The sequence below is a fragment of the Squalius cephalus genome (assembly GCF_949319135.1).
Source record: "Squalius cephalus genome assembly, chromosome: 14".
Lineage (NCBI taxonomy): Eukaryota > Metazoa > Chordata > Actinopteri > Cypriniformes > Leuciscidae > Squalius > Squalius cephalus.
The window spans coordinates 19,480,515-19,505,174 of NC_137135.1; the positions used below are offsets into that span (position 1 = coordinate 19,480,515).

Consider the following 24,660-nt stretch of genomic DNA (forward strand, 5'->3'; position numbering starts at 1 on the left):
CACAGATTTGTGTAACATTGTTAATTGCGTGCCCTGACACTTGTACGTCGCTTTCACACACTGACATTGAGAGCAATTGCATCAGCGGCGTGTGTTGTGGGAGTGTGCCGGTAATGAGCAGACCGTCTCGAAGGAGCAGACAGGTGATCCTGCCAAAGCACACATGAGAACCAGCCTCACAGCCAAGCTTTAACATTCTGGAAGACAATGAGAACATGCCGCTCATTTCAATAGTACACAGTGATAAAGACAACACAGGTTGTCACCACAGAGAGATGCAACAAATGTGCAGAGGGCTCTGACAAGTGTCCCCACGAGAAGAAACATTGCAGAGATGAAAAGCTGTAAGTCATGTCATGTAGGATGGACTAGGTCAGGGATCTCCTCTGCGTCGTCATGGTAACACACCCGGCAACCGAGAGTAAGTTTTGCCTCATGCTGTCTCCTAACTACTGATTGGCCAGTGAGGAAGAAAGGGAGAGGGAGGAAGAAAAAGAGAGACTGTACAAATGGAGAAAGCAGACTGCATATTTGATTATACCACAATAAACCTCAATTAAAATCTGAGCGCTGAACCTTTTCATGATGGCGATTTTCCTTGTTAAAAAAGCATTTTTTAAAAGAGATTATATTCCCCAACAATCTTAGACAATATATGTTGTGCCAAAAACATCATTATTTCATTTTTTCAATACAATTTACCCTCCTTTTAGTAAACAAGCTGTTTTTGCTACTGTACCTTTAAAGGTGAACTCAGTACTTCTTCATGTTGCGATGGACAATATGGCAATTGTCTAGGACTTGTGGTGTAAAGCCTAGCAAGAGTAACTTCTAAGTGAGTAGTATTTAACTGGTCATGTGATTTCAACATGGTGGCCCCCATAAAGCGACCCACTCCATGCATGCTTTTATTAGACTATCAGCATGACTGGTGTCAGTCTCATATGAGTGTACATCATGTAAACATTTTTCAAAAGAGCTATTCATTTATAAAACTTTTGTTAATGAGTGCAACTTTATGATTTTAATATGTAAGTTACCTCTGTACCACTTGTCCTATATAGGGTAGTGGGGATGCGGAAGTCTATGATCATGTTTTTGTGATGTTAATGTTTGTAGAATGGTTGCATTACATTGATCAAAAGTGACCGTAAAGACATTTACATTAGCTACGTTTACATTATACCCTAATAATCCGATTGTAATCTGTTGTGTGTGTCATTCAAATAGGGATGAGCAACTCAATACTACAGTATCGATACTCAAAAGCTACTTATTTGGCATCAATACCTAAAAAAAAAAAAGTTGATATTAAGATGATATCAATACAAAATGCGAGTTTCTGCATCACTTACAAATGTTTTAAGTCTTTTTTTGTTTTGTGCCAAAAAAACCCTGACATATTTAGCAGGCCTGTGTCACATGACTGTGAGAATTGAGTTTACAGCCATGCAGTCACACACACACACACACACACACGCACGCACACACACACACACACACACAAAGACACTTATTTCCACATTAAACTGAGAGAGATAAAGAGAGTGGCAGAAAGGAAATCTAGTTTGGTGTGCGGCTGCTATTCACTTGTTGATAAATATACGGAAATATGCAATGATATATGATATGACATGGTATTTATAGTTTATTTTATTCATATTTGGTATAGTTAATTACTATAATATTATTTAATACTACTACTAATAATAATAATTATTCCAAAATTTCTGTAAAATACAAGATAATTTTTGCACCTATATTAGTTAGTACTCATTTTATATATATATATATGTATATATATTATATATATATATATATATATATATATTTTTTTTTTTTTATTTTTTTTTTTTTTGCTTTTGTGATAACTTTGTTATTAATGACTAGTATGTGTAATGTATATATGATTTTCTTAATCAGTATCGGTATCGTTAAAATTTTAACAAAAATATCAGTATAAGTATCACTCATCCCTACATTCTAAAATTCTCTTTTCACTTCTCGTCTGTAAAGACGTGCAGGGCGATGTCGTCCCAGCGATCCTTGCTTCAGACTCTCATACACAGACCATTTGGTTTGGGTGCGGGAAGGGGCATTTTTACTACTTGATAAATAAGCAGCACAGCACAAAGCTCCATGTGCTCGTCATCTCCTAATTAGGACACGAAATAGATAAATATTAAGTCTGCTTTCTAAAACTAAGTAAAGGAGGATGGCTTTTATGTGCAAACAGCGGGAGGCTCTGTATATTCAGTGAGTGCATGTCAAAAGATCAAATCAGATTTGTAGCTTGTTACATATAAACATGCTCAACTACCCGATCACTTATTTAGCATTCAAGTAACACTATCATCAAATTTCATCAACTGGAATGATTTCATTCCATGCAAACGTAGCTATTGTTGCAAAAGATTTCTATTTTTAATCAAATGTAACTTCCTATTCATCAAAGAATCCTGAATTGTTTTTTTACTAGTTTCCAGTAAAATATTAAGCATAACGACATTTTATGTGCAACAATATTTGACTATTTATGTCCTAATTTTTATTATTTATTTTAAGTTTTTATTCTTGCATTGTCTATTCTAGTTTGTTATTATTATTGTGCTATTTATTGACGAAGCTGCTTAGACATACACTCTAGTTTCTAATGTTTTATTGGTTAATGTTTTTATCTTGTGTTTTTGACCGGGACCTTAGTACTTACTTTCGTTCCTTCATGTGAAAATGTGTATGGAATGACAATAAAAGACCCTTGAACTGTTCATGCATCTGTCAATTTTGATTTTAGCTTTTCATAAAGTGTTTTTTCAGACTAGTGGAAAGAAACCATTCAAAACACACTTTTAAGTGTATCTTTTATAGCACTTTATCTATCTGCGTCTGTACGTTTCAATTAAAGTACATCTGTTTTCTCAAAATTATTTTTGAGTCAGAAATCTCTACTTCAGTAACACACACCAAACTTTACATTTGTATTCCTATTTATATTCTGAAGGTTTTTATTGAGGGGTTTGTTCATATATAATTTGCCTGATTTTATTTAACATTTTTTTTCTGGCTGTTGACATTATTTTCTGATGTATGGAGTGATAAAAAGAGATCCAAAATTGGTTTAAATGTAGTCAAATTAGTTCATATTTAATTAGATAATACCTCATTTTCATATTTAAACATAACATTTTGGAAAACCTGCAATCTTTGCAATTCTTAATGTAATCAATCAGCAGGGGAAGTACGGTGAAATATATAGGCTAGTAGTTAATTTTTTACCCTATTTACCTGGGGTGTCTTGCCTTAAAATATATTCAAATAGATATAATTATTTATATTTCACAGTATTACTGTACACACTGTATTTTTAAATCAAACATATTGCAGCCTTGGTGAGCATTAGGAACTTTAAAAAACATTTAAAAAACTGCCTTCACACTTTTGATTGGCACTTTAATATTCACATTATATTAATATATTATTATTATATATTAATATTCAATATTTACTAAGTACATCTACTCTTTTATTGCAAAAGAGCAAGGAAAATCATGGTTTCCAAATGTCCCCATTAAATGTACTTCCTGGAACAGTGTCTCTCAGTGGCCATTTAGTTGTCCTATTTTCTAAAAATAACTTTTCAACTCATGTTCATGTGAATAAGACGCAGTCAATGACAGTACCTGCTAATTTGGTTTTTCAGACAGAAGCCTGTGCCAGCATCAATAACTCAATCACATTTACATGGACTAGCTGACTACCTAATTCATGCATCCCTGATACGTTTTCAAGCAAAACAAACCAGATTAATGGCCAACAAACAGCAAAAAGCAAGACATTGTGCATCAGGGTCTAGTGGAAGGAAGAACAGAACAGCAGCCATTAGCTGATGTCGATAAATTAGAAGATATGTGGAGGTGTGGAGGGGTGCAGAGGAGAGAGAGGCCTGGGGGGATGAGATTGGGCTTGGAGATAAATGCTGGAATTATTTTAACATAAAAAAATGCAATGATCGTGATTGAAGGGGGCTGCACTCAAAACCTGAGATCTTGCAAGATTTTTGAACTTTTTTGAACTGCAGAACACTTTAGCAACTACGTAGCAATGCCCTGGCAACCACCCACAACACTAGTGTCCGGCATACTAGTACTATGGGTGGATGCCAGTTGTTCAGCATGTTTTTTTAGCATGTTGCTATGCTGTTGTTCTGGGTGGTTGCTGATGATTTGTTCTTTTTTTATTGATTTAAAATTGATTGGTCGGACCACCTAGAAAAGTATGAAGCACCCAATGACATTAGCATGAGCATGTGAGCATGTTTCTCTGCCAGTTTTTTTTTTAGCAGAGAGGTTCTGCATGCAAAGGCTTGTCTTGTCTCAAGGTTTTTTGTACAAAGAAGTGACATTTCAATAGATTCAAGAAGCATTATTAAACAGTGTAACATACAGTGCACTGATTACAAATGTTACCATACAGTACAAAACGGAAAAAATAATTAAATATAGAGTTAATTTTGCTGTTCGGTTAAGAGGTCATTACAGTGCTTCATCATATATAAAACACGTGATTGTTTTATAATATAAATGATTTATCCATACACCTCTTTTTTTTTTTTTTTACATGCGTCCATATATTCTTTCATCAAAATCGTTAACTTTCCTTCCCCTTACAACAACATCTCTTCTCTGATGACGTGTGCACCAGCGTGAGGGCGGGACAATAAGCTGTCACTCACACGACATCGCAGATATTACCAAACAACAATGATCCAATCAATTTACGACAAACAAAATCAAGTCCCGCCCTACATTATTCATATTCAAGAAGCAGTTTCACTCGGATATACAGTATGTCACAATAATAGAGAAGAAAAGACAATCGCAATTCCCGTTTCATGTCGACATTTTGTGCGCCTCTTAGCACTTCAACAGGCAGCATTTAACACTAGAACGGCCATGGCGGTCATTTTGACCGTTTGAATTTTATATCTGCAATAACTTTGTTGAAAAAATAAATACAATCCTGCTGGTACCTGACTTTTCCTAAAAGTGTCTGTATTTTCATTTAAAATGTTTTTCATATAAATTACACATAAGGCAAAAAAACAAATGAACATATTTACCTATTTCGGCCATAGACGGTCATATTGACCGCACGGAATTTCGCGGTATTATTATAGGCTATACCAATATACACAACAATAAAATGTGGTTAAAAATACACTAAACATATTCAACAACAAATCATTTAAATGTAATGATATTCAGAACAGAACAAGAATGAAAAAATAACTATAAACAAGCCAAAATGAAATGCGTTATAAGCGAAAGTGAAAGTAAGCGGCGTTGGGCTCACGTAACTCTCTAATTAGAATCAAAATGTTTCAACATTTGTGATGTATTTGGATGGTAAACTATTTCTTTATTATAGGCTTTGTACTTCACTCACGTTCCAATATCGACGGAAAAAATCATCCTCTTCACATGCGCAAAATGGTACGAATTGTAGGCTAGCCTACTAGGCTACAAACAGAGCAGTGGAATTTTTATATGTTAGGTTGACTATTTTATTATTATATTTTATTGTGGCTATAACAGGCTGCAATGTCAAGATTGCAATACTGGAATATGGTTGGTGTGTGTGTGTGTGTCGGCGGGTGCGACGCGATCGAACTGTGACAAATATGGGCTACTCCGTCATTTTGTTCAGGACATCTACGGATATTATTTATTTATAAATGTATAATTAAACTTGTTTAAATGTACAGTTTGGTGTTGTTTTGTTTTTTAAAGACATATTAATACAATAAATGCATTAATCTCTCAATTGGGTATTTATCATTAAAGATAGAGTTTGGAATATAGCGGTCAAAATGACCGCTTGCGGCAGTTCTAGTAGTTATGGAATTCTGGCACTTTTCTCCCATCTAGCGGTGAAATTGTTTATGACTACCAACTGAATATTACTTTCTAGACCCTCCCATTCCGAGGGCGTTTTAACTCCTACAGTGGCCGTATTATTTCAAATCTGTCAGCATTCGCGAGTAATCTCCCCCTCGCATTCGTCACGGTGCCACTGAGTGTAAAAGCGCGAAAGGCAAAGCTTGAATTTCCAGGTATGTCCCTCTTTGGCTAATGTATTTTCAAGATGGAGGCGCAACATGGCTGCCGCCATTCAGCGACTCGCTCGTATGTATTCTAAATGGCAGATTCTACGCTTACGAGAATACTTGATTAGTTGGTACAAGTAATTACACATTAATGAACACATATATTTTTGAAAGAACAAAGTGTTTTTTGCTAAGAATCAACTTAAAAAAATTACACAGTGTAGCTTTAAACTCTTCAGACACGCACACACACAAGAACATCATGAGGAATAAACCGCAAACAGTTTCTCTCATTTATTTCCTCTAGCTTTTATCTCTCTCAGTCATAACAGCAATCTAACCTCGAGTTTTTCTGATAGTGACGGCTGGCTACTTTTACTGTTCTGATAAAAACAATCCAACAATTGGATGAGTAATTAATCTACACAGGCCACTGGCACACAGTGCTAACAACTGTAAAACAGTTCATAGGGATTACTGTATCCAGTCGGCTGGCGCTGTTGCTAGGCCACATGTAGCTTTCTCTCTCACTCCTCCTCATCCAGAGCTCCCCCACACATGCTGCCCACAGTCAAAAAAATGGCCAAATAATACATTCTAGCTCAATAAAAGAGGAGACAGCTGCTGCACTCAGACAGAGAGGGCCTTGTCAAGCTCTTTCACTGCACATAAACACATAAGCAAAGACATAAACACACAAACACATTTGTTGTGCTCATAGCTCAATGCTCAGAGTCCTGATTGACCCACAGGTCCAGAGAGTTGCTTCCTGAGATGAACATGGACAATCAGAAGATAAAAGGTATAACATTTGTGACCCTGGATCACAAAACCAGTCACAAGTCGCACGGGTATATTTGTGGCAAAAGCCAACAATACATTGTATGGGTCAGAATTATTGATTTTTATTTTATGCCAAAAATCATTAGGATGTTAAGTAAAGATAATGTTCCATGAAGATATTTTGTAAATGTCCTACCGTAAAAATATAAAAACATTTATTTTTGTGAGTGAATACAGCACAATCGCGAACATAAATGGACAACTTTAAAGGCGATTTTCTCAATGTTTCTATTTTTTTGCAACCTCATATTCCAGATCTTCAATAGTTGTATCTCGGCCAAATATTGTCCTATCCTAACAAACCATACATCCATTTGAAAGCTTATTTATTCAGCTTTCAGATGATAAATAAATCTCAATTTCAAAAAACTGACCCATGTGACTGGTTTTATGGTCCAGGTTCACATTTGAGCTTATAAATCAAGAAATCACCTAAAGCTGAAAACAATAAATATAAACTGTTTATGGAAATACAAATTTTAAAGGGACAGTTCACCCAAAGATTCTGTCAGCATTTACTCATTGATGTTCAAAATCTATATTAGTATTTTCACAAAAGGAGAAATTATTTAATGTGCTGGTTGTTATCTTTCATGCAGTTACAATGAATGGGGATTGCACACTCAAAAGCTCCAAGAATGCATCATAAAAGTAATTATTATGACTATATTTCAAGTTGTCTAATGGCATATAACAGCTTTGTGAAAGAAACTAAATAAATATCACTAAAAATCTTTACATCCACTAATGATGAATCATGAATGAATGAATCATTCTTTTTTATGAATCAGTTGATCTGATTCACATCCATCTGAATTATACATTTATGAATCTCTGATCTAGTTTCTGAGTTCCTACTCACTGACTTCATGGTCGAGTCAGATTATCAGCAAATAATAACTTAAACTACTGTGATGACAAAGCTGAATTCAGCATCATTACTCCAGTCTTCAGTGTCACATGATCCTTTAGAAATCATTCTAATATGCTGATTAATTATTAATATTGAGAACAGTTATGAGTTAATGATGGTGGAATTGACGGAACTGTTCAGTTCAAGGAAAAGCATTATTTAAGAACAAAAAGTAACAAAAATCACCATGGATTATTTTGGAGCTAATACAACAGTATTAGCATGTTTTTGGGATATACCATGGTATTCCTAGCACTTTTGAAGTAGCATGTAAATACTCCCAGCATTAATTGGTAGTCAATTATTTTTTAGATTTTTTTTTATGACATATTGAAATAAGAATGTCACATATCTTTTTAATCATTACTAACCAATCCCAGACCAGAGGTTGCAGTGTTTTAGGATGACACAAACATACACTCAAAGACTGATTTCATCAGCTGGAGAGAGACCACTACTCAGCAAAAGATCCTAGAGGTGTTGACAACATGACTAAATATTGTTTGTGCGTGATCTAATCTGCACTAAAACTTCAAATAATGCTCCTTATAGTTAATATATCACAGTGCAATAATAATGTGTGCATGTGTATTTACCTTGAGTGAGTCGAAACAGGCGATGACGCGGCCGTTCTCCACGTGGCACGTGCGAGAGGGGTGAGCAAACTTGCATTCGGCGTCCGAGCGTGAGCAGGTTCCTCGCTGGAACTCTCTACACACCTCCAGCGTCAGCCACTTGGTGTCGCGGCCCATGGTCACATTGACGGCCATGGCGGTCCCTCGGCGAGTGGCGGGTGAGCGGAGGGCTTGGGTGGGGCAGCCAGGCGTGATAAAGCACAAAGGCTGCAAAAAAATGAGCACAGTGGCGAGGAGATCCTCACACTACCAGTCTAGAGATGAAAAACAAACTCTCTTATTGACAGGTAGGGGGCATAGTCTAGTGATTAACCAAAGGGTAAGTATGACGAGAATATGAGATTAGTTGAAAGTCAGGTAGGGAGAGCGACGAATCGAGAGTGCTGAGGTGGGGTAGGTCACTGTGACATGCTGCGGTGCATCTTCGGCTGTCTTCCAGGAAAACGAGGCATTAAAAGTAGAGTAGAGCGGCACTTTCTATTTGTCTGCAGTGGTCGTCCCACTGTCTAGACTCACCCTCGGGAGCGCTGGGTTTAAAATAGCTTTCTTGCATTGATGTAAAACGGACTCTCTCTCTAATTTTAGGCTTCCGAAACCCCCTGCCCTGTTGCCATAGCCGGAGCAGTCCCTAAAGATGCTTGCATGTCTGGGTCACAAGGGATGGAGAGACTGCAGAAGTGAAGGGAGAAACACTTTGCGAACCCAAAAGGGAAACTAATCGACTGGTGTCCTTGTATTATAAGGTGAAATGGCGAGTAGGCGAAGTTGGAATCGAGGAACAGGCAAATGGGTTGATTGACTGTCAGGGTGAAATATAGCCCATGCCAAGGCCAAGCGCACACCGCTCAAGTCAGCGGGGAAAAGAGCGTTCCGAAGCAGAGACCAGCCAGGATGGGAGTGCAGACACAGAGGAGGGCTTCCGCAGCATCCAGATGAGGCACTTTATGGTGATGCAAGTCTTCTTTTACTTGAATCGCTTTCTCATCCCTCCTGCTTTCCCTGCATTCCTTTCATCGCACTGTGACTTGTCCTCGCGCACTTCTAAGAGTCCTCTTGCAGCAGGAGAACCTACCTTTGCAAAAAGACACAAAAAGCAAAGGCAACAAACTCAGTTAAAACAGATTGTCCTGTTCAAAACTGCAAAAACACTTCGCAAAAGGAATATTTCGCAAAAAACAAACAACAGAAGTACAAAATAACAAAAGAAAATGCCTGAAGCCGCAGCTGTTTATGTTGCAAACCTGTAACTGGGGAATACAGAGGTGAGCAACAAACAGAGAGAGGCTGAAAGCGCATGGCAGAAAGCGCGAGTGAGAGAGTGCACGAGAGGTAGAGGAGGAGTGCAGACGGGAGGCAGCCAGCAATGCAAAGGCTGTGTCTTGATTAAGAGATGGAGGGAGGGAGGGAAAAGAGGGAGGAGGCAAAGAAAGGGACAGAGACAGAGAAAGCACATGGGAGACAGCAACGTCACTTTATGTCTGTGTGGCAGATCGAAGTCACAGAAAGTTAGCAGAAAACGAAACGGCGCTCGTTGCGGAGGCCATAAACTATGCGGCGAATGCCACTCTCAGCATTCAGGATCTGAACGCTGCTTTTGTGAGAGAAAAAGGAAGTAGAGCAGCTGAGAGGAAGGGCAAATCCCCATAGCTGCAGCTGCTGAGCAGTGAACACTGCAACAGCCAATCCGCAGCTGCGATGCAACCAGGCAAGGTGAATCGACCAATCAGGAGGAGCCTAATATATTGATCGTTAGTCTCCCCACCCTCTTTGTCATTGCATTGCTCCTTGGCTGAATCCGAAGGAGAGTGGCTCTCTTGCTTCCCTGGAGCATTAATGGGAAGGTTTTAAAGTACAGGCAATCGCTGCGGCGCCTCATCGGAGTCACAGGTGGGAGGAAGAATGGAAAAGAAAGGAGAAGCGAATGGGTCGTTATCGCATTCATTCAATGCGCGTGGCGATGTGGGAAGGTGCAAGGGTGGAGAAGTGAAATACCGGGGGCGGTGCAACAGGGGGATGTGAGTGGGTGTCTTGGGTGGGTCTGACAGCTGATATGTGGTCCCTTGAGAGATAAAGAGACAGTACAGTGAAGAATAATCAATGCTGTGATGACCAAGCACACTCGAAACCGATGCGGGAGGGAGGGATGGCTAAACAAATAAAAGGACGGGAAAATGAAAACAAATAATGCAGAGGTGAACGAGCAGACAGTGAAGGGATTAGAGGAGAGGTTAAGGGAGATACTATCTGTCTGTCCCTGTGTCTCACAGCGACAGACACAGACGGAGGAAGGGGGGGGGGGGGGATCACGCAGACAGACGGTCCAGAAGGAGAGCAATGCGGTGAGCGGATGAGGGAGATCGGGAGAGAAAACGAGGGAGAGAGGATAGAAATTGAATTAATGACACCCACCTCCAGATACAAGAACAAAGGCACTAAATACAGCGCAACGTAACACCAGGCAAAGCAGAAAGTAGGTTTTACAGCAGGCTGACGTGAGCACACCCTCCCCCAATATCAGCCCTACAGTAAGATCGATGAAGACGCCCCCCCGGGGAACGCAGACCTGCATTGAGCTGTTTGTCAGCACTGAAGTTAGCACATCTCTGTTTCAGAGCAGCATGGTACCTCAGCCACACCTGCTTCCTGCATGCACAGTGAAAGGCCAATTATCTCATTTATATGTAAGCAGGTGAACGGAGAGGTGATCCGTGAAGAGAACATGTGGCCGTGACGTCAGCCGATGTGTCTGATTCCCTCCACAGACGCCGCTGTTACCTTAATATGTAGTACAAGCGTTGCCCTCCCAACGATTGCTAATCCCACTCGCAATGATGATCATCATTATTTCCCAAATTGGATGATTTTTATCTTCGCGGCTTGCAAAGCTAACGTTCACACATCCCCCGAAACAATGCGACCTGTTATAAATAGATGTCTCGAACTGATTATACAACGTGATGAAGTAAATTATTAATGCAAAGTAGAACGACAAAACGCAATCTGACTGGTTGGTGTAGGTCTGGCCTAGTTATTACAAGCTGTATTTACTGTAAAGGCATAAAAGCAGATAACACTAAAAGAAAGGCATATTGTTTCATCTAGGACGACTGAATGAAAAGCAAAAAAGCAAGACAAAAGTTTTGGGAAAGCAAGGTTATTTATAAAGTTAAACTAGGTAAAGAGCAGTCAACATATTCTATTGAAAAAGTAGTTATTTACCAACAATTTATGAATTGTTCACAAGATCAATAACATGCATTTAGAAAATAGAATTTTTATATCAGCTAGTACCAATATTTAAAAAAAAAAAAATTTATTCATCTCTATTGAAGGCCGATAACCGATTCTGTACTGATATACCATGCATCCCCAATGATACCAGGGACTGTAATCAGTTAATGTATTGTTTCATAAACCATCTGAACGATGCAAAAAGGGATCAGAATATGAACTGCCTCAGTGTGCTCAGGCTGAGCATGCAATACAATGTGACATTAAAAACAGCAATGCAGCGTTTTTAATGCACATTGGAAAAACTAGCTTGTTAAATTGAAAAGCTACACTATTGTGAAAAGAGCTAGTAACACACGACTGAAAAACATATAGGCTAGATTAGATGCATCTAAACTTGCATTGAACCTGCAAAGAGATTTAAAAAATAATGGTAGAAAAAGTCTTAAAACCCTAAATCCTGATGCACTTCAGAAAGAACATTCATTTCTAATTGCACAGACAAGAAGACAAATAACCGTGTGCTCGATACTAATAACGTCAGTTATATGTAGTACAATTGTTATACAGGCTAGTGTAAGTGCTGGCTGTGTAGTCGGTTTACTTTGATGTTCTCTACAGCAGAAAGACGGCTGGGCGGAGGATATACAGCACAGTATACGTGTGTGAGTGTTTCTGGCGCAGATCTACAAAGGAGGCTGTAAATATCAGAAGTGTGGAGGTGGCGAGTGTGTATTGTTTCTACAAGATCACCGAGCTGTATACACATCGCACTTGTAGCAGTGTCCTTCAGGCACCGCATGTGGCCATGTACACAAGAATCAAGTAAATAACTGGAATGTATAGCAGAAGACAGATCTTTCATCAAAACCTGGCTACAATATAGGCACTAGCGTGCTGTTTGAAACCGTCAACAAAGTCAACAAAACCACCTACTGTCTGTCTGTGAGAAATAACATTATTCCTGCTAAATTAAATGCTATATGCTTTAAGTCGGCATGAAATGAAGATTCACCTTATTTATTTTGTAAATCCATGGTATTGATCTTATTCACTCTCAGAAAAAAAGGTACAAAAGCGTCACTAGGACAGTACCCTTTCAAATGGTACACCTTTGTACCTAAAGAGCTCATATAAGTACCTTAAAGGAGAAGTTCACTTTTAAAATGAAAATTCTGTCATCATATACTCACCCTCATGTTGTTTCAAACCTGTATGAATTTCTTTCTTCTGCTGAACACAAAGGAAGATATTTAGAAGATTATCAGTAACCAGACAGTTTTTGGGTCCCATTGACTTCCATAGTATATTTTTTTCCTACTATGGAAGTCAATGGGACCCAAAAACTCTCTGGTTATTGATAATCTTCTAAATATCTTCTTTTCTGTTCAGCAGAAGAAAGAAATTCATACAGGTTTGAAACAACATGAGGGTGAGTATATGATGACAGAATTTTCATTTTAAAAGTGAACTTCTCCTTTAAAGGTACATATTGGTACCAAAAGTTTTTTTTTCTTTTTCAACTGTGACTGTTGATGAATGCTGGACTTCTTCATCATTTAGTCTGCTTAAAGCCGCCCCTCCACAATCCAGTCAACAACCGATGGATAGAACCAAGTCCTTGCCCTACATTTTTTTCTTATTCTCTAATAAATGTCACTCGGATGTCCGTCCCAATACGGAAGAAAAGATCTGTCGTTACATCTGTTTCATTGCAAATTTAAAGGAATTGTTCATCCAAAATTAAAATTCTGTCAATTTATTTAACCCTCATAACCTTCATTTTGTTCCAACCCTTTTTTCGCCTGTGGAACATACAAGAATGTTTTAACTGTTTTTGCCTATGTAATGAAAGTCAATGGGGTCCAAAACAACATCAGATCATATTGACTTTTTATTTTACGGACAAAAAAAAACAAAACTTCTCAAAATATCTGCTTTTTGTATACCGCAGAAAAGATAAAAAACATGCAGGTTTGGAACGACATGGAAATAATTTACTCACCCTCGTTTTAGGGTAAACTTCATTACTATGCTTTAAAAAAAAGAAAACCAGTCACCAGAATTCGTTGTCTATTTGAGACACACTTGCTGAATGAGCTAATCTTAGATCTTGGAATTATCGATTATACAGATCAATATGACAACAGCTGCCCTAGGTAAAATAATTACAGGGATCACTAGAGTAAACACTGTTTAGTGTTCATTTGAGGTCTGTTTTAACCATTTTCAAAAAAGCCTTTCACTGTAACTCATGTCATGTACGAGGAATTTTAATTAAATTGAGGTAAAAAAACAGACTACAATGTGGAAAAATAAACTGCCGACCAATATATTTTAATAGCCAACACAAATCTCATGGCTTGATGAAGCAACATTCTGCAGACGTGTCTTTTTTTCAGGTCCCAACGGAGTGCAACATTTTGCTTATGTAAATAAACCAAAGGCCACGGGGCCTTTTGAACATTTTATTTTTCATGGAAGCTCAGTCTTTGGGACATGACTAATGTGTGAATAGGGAAAATGGAGCAATGCGGCTGCATAATCGTAATCGTAACTAAAGCTGACCTTGAAATGCTGGGAAGGTGATGATGGGCAAACAGGCGCAGCACTCAGATGATAAGCATTTTCAATACGGGGTTGCCACCACTGACACTCTGACACTCAGTGGCACAGAGTTCCCAAATAAGCTCAGAAAAGCAAGTGAACGAACTACATCGGAATGATATGCAGAACCAACGCATGATTGAATCTGGTCCTCTGCCTCTGCCGTACTCATCCTCAGAGACAGCAGTGGGAGTGCGAGGGTCAGTTGGCAGAGGTCAAGGCAGGAAAGAGAGGAGTCTGCTGTTCCAACGCACTGCAGCGCTCAGCAGCACTGGAGCGCCACAACATAACCTTCATACCACAGAGCTGACGCATACAAGGCCAGCCCAGCATGACCAGCACATACTGCAGCTCCACCAGCACAGCACATGCTCCCCACATGCATTCTGCTTGCTGCAGCTTGTACTGCAGCATTTCTCACGCTGAAGTGAGCGTTCGGTAGCTCAAAGTTAACCTTTGTAGTGCTTCTTAGTGACTGTAATCATTTACATCATTTACTCACAATCATGCTGTCGCAAACTTGTACGACTTACTTTCTTCTGTGGAAGATAAAAGAAGATATTTTAAAAGTAATATCTTTCGTCCATACAATGGAAGTCAATGGTGACCAAAACTGTTTGGTTCCCAACATTCTTCAAAATGTCTTCTTTTCTGTTGCGCAGAAGAAAGAAAATCATACAATTTTGGAACAACATGAGGCTGAGTAAATGAAGACAGACTTTTCATCTTTGGGTGAACTATGCCTTTAAATGTCTCTTTTGCACTTCTTATGTTGCGGAGGTGAAATCACAGAGAAATGAAACTGAACCCACGTGTATTCTCAGAAATAGTCATGCTTTGGGGAATTTGAGATTTTAACAAGGTTTGCTGTTTTAATATGATTTCAAATACATGTTTATTCATTATTTACTCTTTATGTAGTTCATCCAAAAATGGAAATTATGGTATTAATTTCTCACCTTCATGTTGTTCAATCCTGATTTTCCAAGCTTCTAAAAACACCATAAAGTATCATAAAAAAGGTCCATTCGGCTTTGTGTGAGGAACAGAACAAAATTTCAGTCATCGTTCACTGGAAATATTGACATTCATAGGTCTTCTTGGTGTGTTCATGAGTCTGATTCATGAGCAAATTATTATTTTAAGTCAGATCTTTTCAATAAATTGGGTGATTTGGTTTACGAAACCAGACAAGTTCACAAAACCATTCTCGAGACTCAATGATCTGGTTGCAATGTTTCAAGGTCCACTGGAGAGGAAGAATATCAGTAAATAACAAATTTCACTCTCACTCAAAGCTATCATATGGCTTAATTGAATTTTAGAGCTTAAGTCATATGGACTACTTACATTATACTTTCATTGTGCTTTTTTTGGTCATTTTGGAGCTTAATGGCCTCGTGAGGGTGAGTAAATGATGGCAGAATTCTTTTCTTTTTTTTGTGGACTGTTCCTTTAAGAAGAGTAGAAATGGCTGCATACGTTTCTTAAAAGGATAGTTCACCCAAAAATGATTTGTTCATGAATCAGACTGATCCGGGTTTTCAAGATTGAATTATCTGGTCACAGTGGTTTTTAGTCCACTGGAGTAAATGAAAATCATCATCAAAGATATCATATAGCTTAACTGAATTATAGTGCTCGATTCCTATGGACAACTTTCATGAAATTGTCACTTTTGAAAATGACAGCCTCAGGTATCCTTCTAATTCACCTAAAATAAAATAATTTAAATATGTCTATATAATGCCAGTGAATAGCGACCAGCATCAAGCTTTTTAAAAAAAGACGCAAAAAGATCACGTGACGTATATTCCAAGTAATTTATGACTACATTTTCATTTTAGGGTGAAATATCCCTTTAAGAAGAGTTTCAATCAGTATAAGATGGCTGCATACTTCTTTAAATGATTGAATCGTATGAATAGACACACTGTCCTGGCCATTACAGGGAACAAACTGTCTGAATGACATTTAAAGGACAAGGCTGATCAGTGCAGAGAATCTGATGCAGAAGTATGACCCAAATGTAACCGATATTAAGCCATGTGCGTACTTCCCTTAATGAAAGGAAGCAATGCAAAAATACACATAGTTCTCTGTTCCTCAGAGCCAGAACTGCAGCATTCACTAAAGAAAAAAAAAAAAAAACCCAGAAATGGACAGTTCTGACAGCTTAGGTGGAGACATGCTCTAACGTGGTGGAGAGAAGTCTTGAGAATCAAGAGCTTGTGAGACGGGACTGGCAGAGGAGAAAAGCCCCCAGCCACAGGGAAAAATAATTAGGTTAAGTATATATAATCCTTTCAGCCTATTACAGCCCCACTGCCTCCATTCATAAAAACATGCAGCTGCCTGAGCTCGCTCAAAAACTCACAGCAAGGACAGAGACACGTACAGTGCTCTAGAGAGCACAAACAAACTCTAAAATCATAGACTTAAAGCAACATGACACATTACAACAGGCTGAGCCTCTTCCCCTCTGCCCAGCTCAGTGTAATGTTGCAACAACAAACTGGAGAAACGAAACGACTATGAGGAGCAAGTGCAGGATCAAATACATCATTTTACGCAATTATAAACATCACAAGATGTTCAAAAGCAGGTCAGCTATTTTAAATGAAGCGCAGACTTGCCAAAGCCTCATTTGCGTTCGTGCAAATGCACCCAAATGATATTTAATAGTGCATTGCACTTTACAGAATAGTGGTTAAAAGCTCATTTGTGAGTAACACAATCTGAGCATGTCATAACCTACTTGCGAAAAGAGGGCAGTGGCCATATTTATAGAACGCAATAGTCTAGTTCTTATAGATTCAGTAGACAGAGAACCCATATTTACAGCAAGCTAGCTAAATACGACAGCTCAATCAATATTATAGTCGCTCAATGTTTGATCATTTGTTGCTTTATCAGGCCAGCACCACGTTTTATTGCCATTTCAAAGCATATGGCATAAACTACCATGTTTGCTCCAGCAAAGCGGGAGAGGGGAAATGAGGACATGTGTACAGTAACCTTACTCTCTGTTCTTATCATTAATTTTATAGGGTGAATGAAAGCGAGAGCAAAGTCCACGGCGTCAGTGGCAAACGTGCCTGAACCTGTGGTGCGGTTTCAGCACATGCGGCGGCAATATGCGGATATGAGGTGCTAACATGGACTGTGTTTGAAAGATTGAGAACGTGTGCACGTGGGACCGTCAAGTAGGGGTGGGCGATATGGCAAAAATATCATATCATGATTGTTTTTCAGGAAGATCATGTATGTTATTTTATAGATTTTATCACAGTTATTTTTCAGATTGGTTTTATAAGTCACTGAGCAGCGCAGCAAATCTAATTTGCATATTTAAAAATCTTTATTTCTTTATTTTATCTTTGTTATTAAAAATAAGAACAAAGAAGCAAATTACAAATACAATATAATATACAAATGAAATAAACAGTGCTTTAAATTTTTCAGCTATAGTATTTAACAGTAGCATTCAAGTAAGAAATTGAATAGACAAATGTAAAAAATAAAACACTACATAGACTTCACTGTACAAATTATACATTGATTCTTATTAAAGCTACTGAAGTTATTCAGTGAAGAGCAGTGAAGTCTTTTTTTGATTAACATTAATGATAAATGGAGGCAAGTATATTAGACTGCTGTCACTTTAAGACCCCATGCGTGGATCTAATATACACACACACAACTGTTTATGTTCACTTAAAGGGATAGTTCACCCAAAAATTACTCACCCTCATGTATTTCCAAACCATTAAGACTTCTGTTCATCTTCAGAACACAAATGAAGTTCTTTTTGATGAAATCTGAGAGAAATCTACGCTAGACTACGCAAAGTCTAAATTCAATCTGTTCATCATATAAAGGGATCGTGTCTCTTCAGAAAATTTGGACCAAACCGCTCAATTTTACAATCTCTTTATGAACATTTTGAAGCATCAAAATGGTAGTTGCATAGACTGTCAATGGAGGGACATAGAGCTCTCAGATTTCATCAAAAAGATCTTCATTTGTGTTCTGGAGATTCCAAAGAGGTAACCCTATCACCGTGTTGCTAATCATGTGATGTGAATGTACGTCGCTTGCCTTGTACAGTGTGTTGGCACAAGGGTGCCTCGCCAGAACTGCAACTGACAGAATGTGCACTGCAGCACGACACTACGATATTTCTTCAAAAGCAGATCGTGGAGACATTTTAATCGTTCACAATCTAAAATCATGACATCGCACAGATGCACATACGTACCATCAGGGGGCTTCCTAATATTTTATTCCCTATGAGGTAAAAACCATAAGGAGGATTACTTGCATCTCACCTGATTTAACCCCACACCACTGAGAAGGATTTAGCTCTCGTTTTCTCTCGTCTATGGCTATCTGACCAGTTGTGACCACTGGGAACTAATGGAGCTTGTCGTCAGACAGCGTTCTGTCTCTGTGTACGGCGTATGTGGGTCTAGTTCTAATTTAAATCAGGAAGTGCTAGATAAACAGACCCCTCAGGGAGAAGGAGGGCACGTGCTATGTATTAACCTGGTATTACCACAAAAATATATAACTTGTCAGCCATGTGAAGACCTTTAAATCGCAGACATAACTAAAGGGCAGCGATGCCACTGAAGTCTGACAGACACCAGCCCTCTGAAGCAGCAGGACTCCTCTGACCTGACCTTTGACAGTACACATCACAAGGTGTGAAATCAAACAGAATGTCAACTGCCACTCACACGACTGTTTGGTGTAACTCGCCCACTTCACTTTAAAGCAACTGTATTGTCATGCATCTATTATTTGATATTCTTCACACAAAATCTGTGGCCAATAACCAAACTAAATCAAAAAGAAAGCCAAGATAGATTTGAACATTTTTAATATGAAGTAAGTGCAATGCAACACAGGGGCACGACTGTCCAGACCTCCACAGCCCTGCCGTTTTAATGGTCAATAAAACACTCAATTTTCAATGTCCGATTGTAATCCATGGAACATGTCATCGCTATACTTCTTAATGTACAAATGTCTCGTCCCGAAAAATCTTCTTGAAATTAGATATAATGAACTAACAATTTTTTTTGTTTTTAGCATTAAGTTCATGTTAATTCATATGCAAATTCATATTAGTTTACAATACATTCATGCTAATCAATACAACTTAATGTTAAAAGTAAATTAGTGTAGGTAAAACATTAACATTAATAATGTAAAATTGCTACTAGTAAAACTACTGCATTAGCTAACGTCAACATTTACAACCTACCTTATTATAAAGTGTTATACATCTATCTAGGTGCTAACACATATTGTAGATATTGTAGAAATGTCCATGATTTTTTTAATATCTAATTAATTTCCTGAGGGACTATGGGAACCCTGCATACTAAACCGTTACCATAAACAGGCTTGACAGTGCAAAATAAAGGTCATCAGACTCAACAATATGTTGTAGAAGGAATGCTTAGCTATACACTCAAGCCTGGACAACAAAGTAAACCAAAGCATTTGGCTTTTGCCAGTTGTCCGTGCTGGCAAATGTCCGATGATGTTAAGGGTAAGCGGGACAAAGGACATTTAACTTCAACCACACCAAGATACAAAACCACCCTCACAAATGTTCCAGTCCCACCTTTTACATGTTCCAGGAAATCAAGGACAAATTCAGCTCGAACCGTGGGTGAACACCTTATGGTTGGGACCACATCCAGCTCTGGCCATGCAAAATTGAAATGTCAGCATGACAGAATTACTTGTTTGAGATGCCAGACACAAATACAGCATCAGAAAAGACATACAGCCCACTGCACCTGACTATTACAGGGGCTCATGTGAGCAGAGTTTGAGCTCCATCCAACCAGTTTACAAACTAGGTGCTGTTCAGGGCACCACAGCACTGATGGGAAGCTCAACAGCTGTCAGCAAGTGTATGATCAATGCTCGACACCGAACTGCATTACGGACGTTTTTATTACAAGTGACAGCTTGTGCGGTAAGGTCAAATGACAGGCTTGGCTACTAAGAATATGGAGAAAGTCAAATTCTAGTTTTATGCGTCACGGTGCGAAGAGGCCATGTGCGCAAAAGCAAGGTTAGAGATGGAGACCCATAAACGAGTCGTGACAGCGAGCAATGCATTACACCCATCGCATTTGCAATAACATGTGTGCGGCAAGACTGGATAAAGAATATGAAATATTGGTCTTTATGAAAGCAGATGACTCACCTGTGCAGACGGCGCGCGACTAGAGCTCGGGTGACATCAAATGCAGCGCAAAGCGAAATAAAGATTTGTCAATAACTACGTCACGATCACTGGCTGATGTGAGGCGCGCGCTTTGGTTGCAAAAGTTCCCGCGTTTAACCGAGAGCTTTCGATCGCGCAGTTTGCAGCTGAAAGCCTCGTAAAATGACCAGCGGCTGCGGGGTGTTTCGAGTTGAACGACGAAGCTAGCGATGGGGAAGCGTGAAGCGAACTTGCTAGCTGCTGCTAGGCAGAAGACGAGACGAGGGAGGGCAGAAGGGAGGAGTAGAATGAAAGTGTGCACGGCACTACGTGCATTCCCATGTATTGCCTCCATTTTAGGGGGATTCCCATTCGACCTCAGTGCAAACTGCGCCTCATGGATATGGACACATATAATGAGAAATATTTCACGCAAAGCCTTAAGGAAAAGTGGATTTAAATGCATTTGATGTCGTACAGTACAGCAGCTTTATTTACACTGTTACTTTGCTCGTGAGTAACGGGTGTTTAAAGGTGCACTCAACACTTTTTTAAACTAAGAAACTTTACATAAAGAAATTAATAGTACTTTTATGAAATATTATAAAAAAATTCTGTATACTCGCATGAAATAGTCCCCCAAATTGGCTTCTAGAAAATACCGATTTATTGTATATAGAGCGGGTCGCCCCCTCGTGGACGCAGCCATGATGACATCACATGACCTGACGTATCATACAATTAACCAATTACTAATAATACATGTTATTTTATATAATGGACAACAAATACATTCATAGGCCTGGGTCAATAGAATATAGAAAGATGGTATGGATACGCATGTGCATGATCCAAACAAAACGAGAGTAACTATAAGGGGCAATACTCACAGAAGAGTGAATTAGTGAATTGCAGCAGTCAGCACAAACCAACAGCGACAAGCAAAAACAAATTGTGGGATTTAAACAGAAGTTAGTAAGCTTTATAGCCTAATTACAGGCAAAATGTGTATTGTGATATAGTACACCTTATGTACAACAGATCGAATGTGTTTATACATGGAAGCTTCCATTCAGAAGCAATGGGTGTTACTTTGGCTCCATCTGCTGTGAAGAAAAAAAAGGCAAAAATGAAGACGCGCCCTTCCAGATCAAGTGCAACTAGACGCAAGCAATATGGATTATTATATAAAAAAAATATTTATTTGTACTCACAAATATTATTAACTTTCCAGCAGAGCAATCTGCGTTCCTCAGTACAACCTATGGTGTGGTATAAAGATGAAGTAATTCACAATGGTTTTTTTTTTTATTATTATTTTCAAGTAGCAAAATACCATGAGCCAACCCATATCATGTGATCCTATTAGCAAACATATAAATAAAAGGAATGAGAAAGAAATACATTTCATATAAAACATCTTAAATAAAAAAATAACCCAAAAGACAATTGCTGGACATCTTCAACAAAAGGCAACATATGTGCATGGGATTGTGACTGTTGAGGACACTTGGAGAAAAAAAAAAAAAGGCAATATTTTTCAATCTTGCTTTACAGTGTATGTAAATAAAAATGGGCTGCCACCAGCTTCTTCCTCAGAACAGCAAGATCAGAAAATGTTTCATTCCATTCTTTGGCTTTAACGAGAAGTACTTAAGCTATGTATTCCATAGTGATTTTCAGTACATTAATTGCAGAGATGATCTACCTGCAACCTTGAGTCATAATGCCCTCTCTTCAAGGGCAGAGTGGGGATGGGACTCTGGATTTTAGCATCTTTTCAGTTCACAAGTCACAAGAGAGGTCAGGCAGCAAGACGATAATTTAAACTATGATACTTGACAGTGAACTGGTGCTATGAACCAATATACATGGGAATTATGATGTGCATTCCACAAAATTCATGTGACACAAAAAGAGCAACCCGCAATTAACAACCCGTACGTGCTAATATTTAGCAGTGATTTGGGCTAAAAGGATTATAGTACCCCATAGTAATAAAATGTTATCACCATTTTCTAATTCATTGAGTTCAACCCCCTTCCCAAATAGCTGTTGGCTACCGCCACTGCTCCACATTTTCTAAATAGTCCAATATGGTTTCATTGTCATCCTCCTCTAACCAGTTGTCCTCTACCTGTCCTTCTATCTCACTCTCCAGCTTTTGTCCAGCATCCTCTTCTTTTTCTTCTGAGAAAGCGGGATATTGTTCTGTCATTGGTGGCTCCTTGGTGGGTTTAAAAACAGCTTTTCCAGTCACCCCCCACCAAGGCTTCACCTTGGCACGTAGCTTGCGTCTCTCCTGCAGGCGTCGCTGACGGGCCTCCCTGCGCTCCTGCTGTCTGGCATACTGGAATCGCTGCAGGAAAAGGTCCCGCGCATACTCATACAGCTCCACGTCCCACTGGTTCAGCTCCCGGATCCTTCGCTGGGTCTCTGGTTCCACCTCTACGCTCGCAGCGCGGGTGCCATTGAGCTGTGTGAATGGCGCGATGAAGGCCAGGCGGAATGTTTGCTCGAAGAGGTACTGAGTCTTACGTTGATATTCTGTCAGACCAAAAAAGGCCATGTTTCGCAAGTTGCGTTTGGCACTTTCCAGTAGCATGACCCAGCGCTGGCTCTCACTCATGATGGAGAGGTTATAGCAGCCCACCAGGCTGAGGTCAGCCAGCATACGGGTCTGTCTGTTGTTGGCCAGGTTGTAAGGACACGCCATGAATTCCTCCAACGAGCAGCCCGACCAGTCGTCACCAGTGTAACAGCTGGGCAGCTCGGTCAGGGTGGGTAACCGGCCATCACAGATGTGTTTAGAGGCCTTCCATGTGGCACCGCGCTGAACGTGCCTCCATTCGCTCAGGTACCGCCACACTGGATCCCTCAGGATCGTGATGTAGTAGTAGTTCCTACTACATGAGACAGGAAAGAGAAGAATTGATCAAATTAGGTTATCAAAACAGTGGCTAAATGAGTTTAAACTAAAGCAATCACACTGCTGACTATAAAAAAAAGAAACAAAATGAAATGTAATATTGCATATGAATCATTAAGTGGAGTAAAGCTGTCATATTTTGTGCATGTTCACAGCAACAGAATTATTCATGGCGTAGTTTCTGTTGGAGTGTGTCAGGGGAGCGATCTTGATGGAAAACGGAATGAATTATTGCTGGTTGACTGTAATTATGGGCATTTTAGCATAATGAGCGAATAAGAAGAATCATCTTTCAGCTCACATCCTGAACAGTTTCCATACGAATATCAATTAAGACTGTCTGGACAAATCCATTCAACAACAGCACAGAGAAAGTCTCTGGTGAGCCTCAACTTTTTCATTACTTGCAAGCCAACAATGAGCCCATGGGATAATGATCTGATCTAATTGTGTCCATTTGAAAAATAGGCCTTTCATGCGTTTATATCTTCAGTCGATATTGTTGTATATTTTATGCACCGAAACTTTGGAACAGCCTGTTTTTATTAGAATTGGCCCTATACTACACCATTTTATAGTAATACATATCTTTTTTCTCTGGCTTTTAATCATATCTGATGTGTGGTTTCTGGTCTTGCCGGTGTTTGTAATGTTATGTTGTACATTACTTTGGTCAAAAATCGTTGTTTAATGCTTCTATATAAATACATTGACATTGACTTAAAGTTAATATTTAAAAATACCTATAATGTAAAAAGTTGCATGTAATCTTTAGCAGATCTCAATTAAAATCCACACTGTACATTATTAAATTGAGATGCTCAAATTCACTTGTAAGACAATTTTACTTTTTAGGGGTTTTCATTTACTTAGATAAAAAAAAAGTATTTTTAATATCAGTCATTCATCAGTTATCAACCAAAACAACAATTGACATTTGACAATAATTATCGCCTTATCAGTATCCAGGCTTTGGTGTCACATGATCTTTCAGAAATCATTGTAATATGCTGATTGGTGCTCAAGAAACATTTGTTCTGCTCTGAAAACAGATGCATTTTTCAATATTATTTGAGAATAGAAATTTTGTTACAACATTAAGTGTCTTTACTAACACTTTTGATCAACTGAATTCGTCCTTGCCAAATAAAAGTAGTAATTTCT

The 24,660-nt window shown here is 38.8% G+C and overlaps 2 protein-coding genes across 12 annotated transcripts in view; both read right to left on the reverse strand.

Annotated features, from left to right (window-relative positions):
- The window catches only part of mbnl3 (muscleblind-like splicing regulator 3), a 40,495-nt gene extending 19,608 nt beyond the window's left edge, over positions 1–20,887 (reverse strand). For all 9 annotated transcript variants that reach the window (XM_079892588.1, XM_079892587.1, XM_079892585.1 and 6 more), the window contains exons 1-2: positions 20,568–20,887; positions 8,459–9,565 (exon numbers count right to left, since the gene is read on the reverse strand). In XM_079892588.1, the coding sequence (XP_079748714.1) occupies positions 8,459–8,632 (174 nt within the window). In that variant the 5' untranslated portion in view covers positions 8,633–9,565; positions 20,568–20,887. The remainder of the gene's footprint in view (positions 1–8,458; positions 9,566–20,567) is intronic.
- Positions 20,888–21,213: 326 nt separating this feature from the next.
- hs6st2 (heparan sulfate 6-O-sulfotransferase 2) overlaps positions 21,214–24,660 on the reverse strand; it is a 4,817-nt gene continuing 1,370 nt past the window's right edge. The window contains exons 2-3 of one of the 3 annotated variants that reach the window (XR_013823506.1): positions 21,782–23,473; positions 21,214–21,673 (exon numbers count right to left, since the gene is read on the reverse strand). Coding sequence is in view for 2 of the 3 variants with exons in the window: in XM_079892580.1 (XP_079748706.1) it covers positions 22,627–23,473 (847 nt within the window). In the remaining variant the exon portion in view is untranslated. Of the gene's footprint in view, positions 23,474–24,660 lie in introns of all 3 variants that reach the window. The other 2 variants (XM_079892580.1, XM_079892581.1) reach the window with 2 other exon arrangements.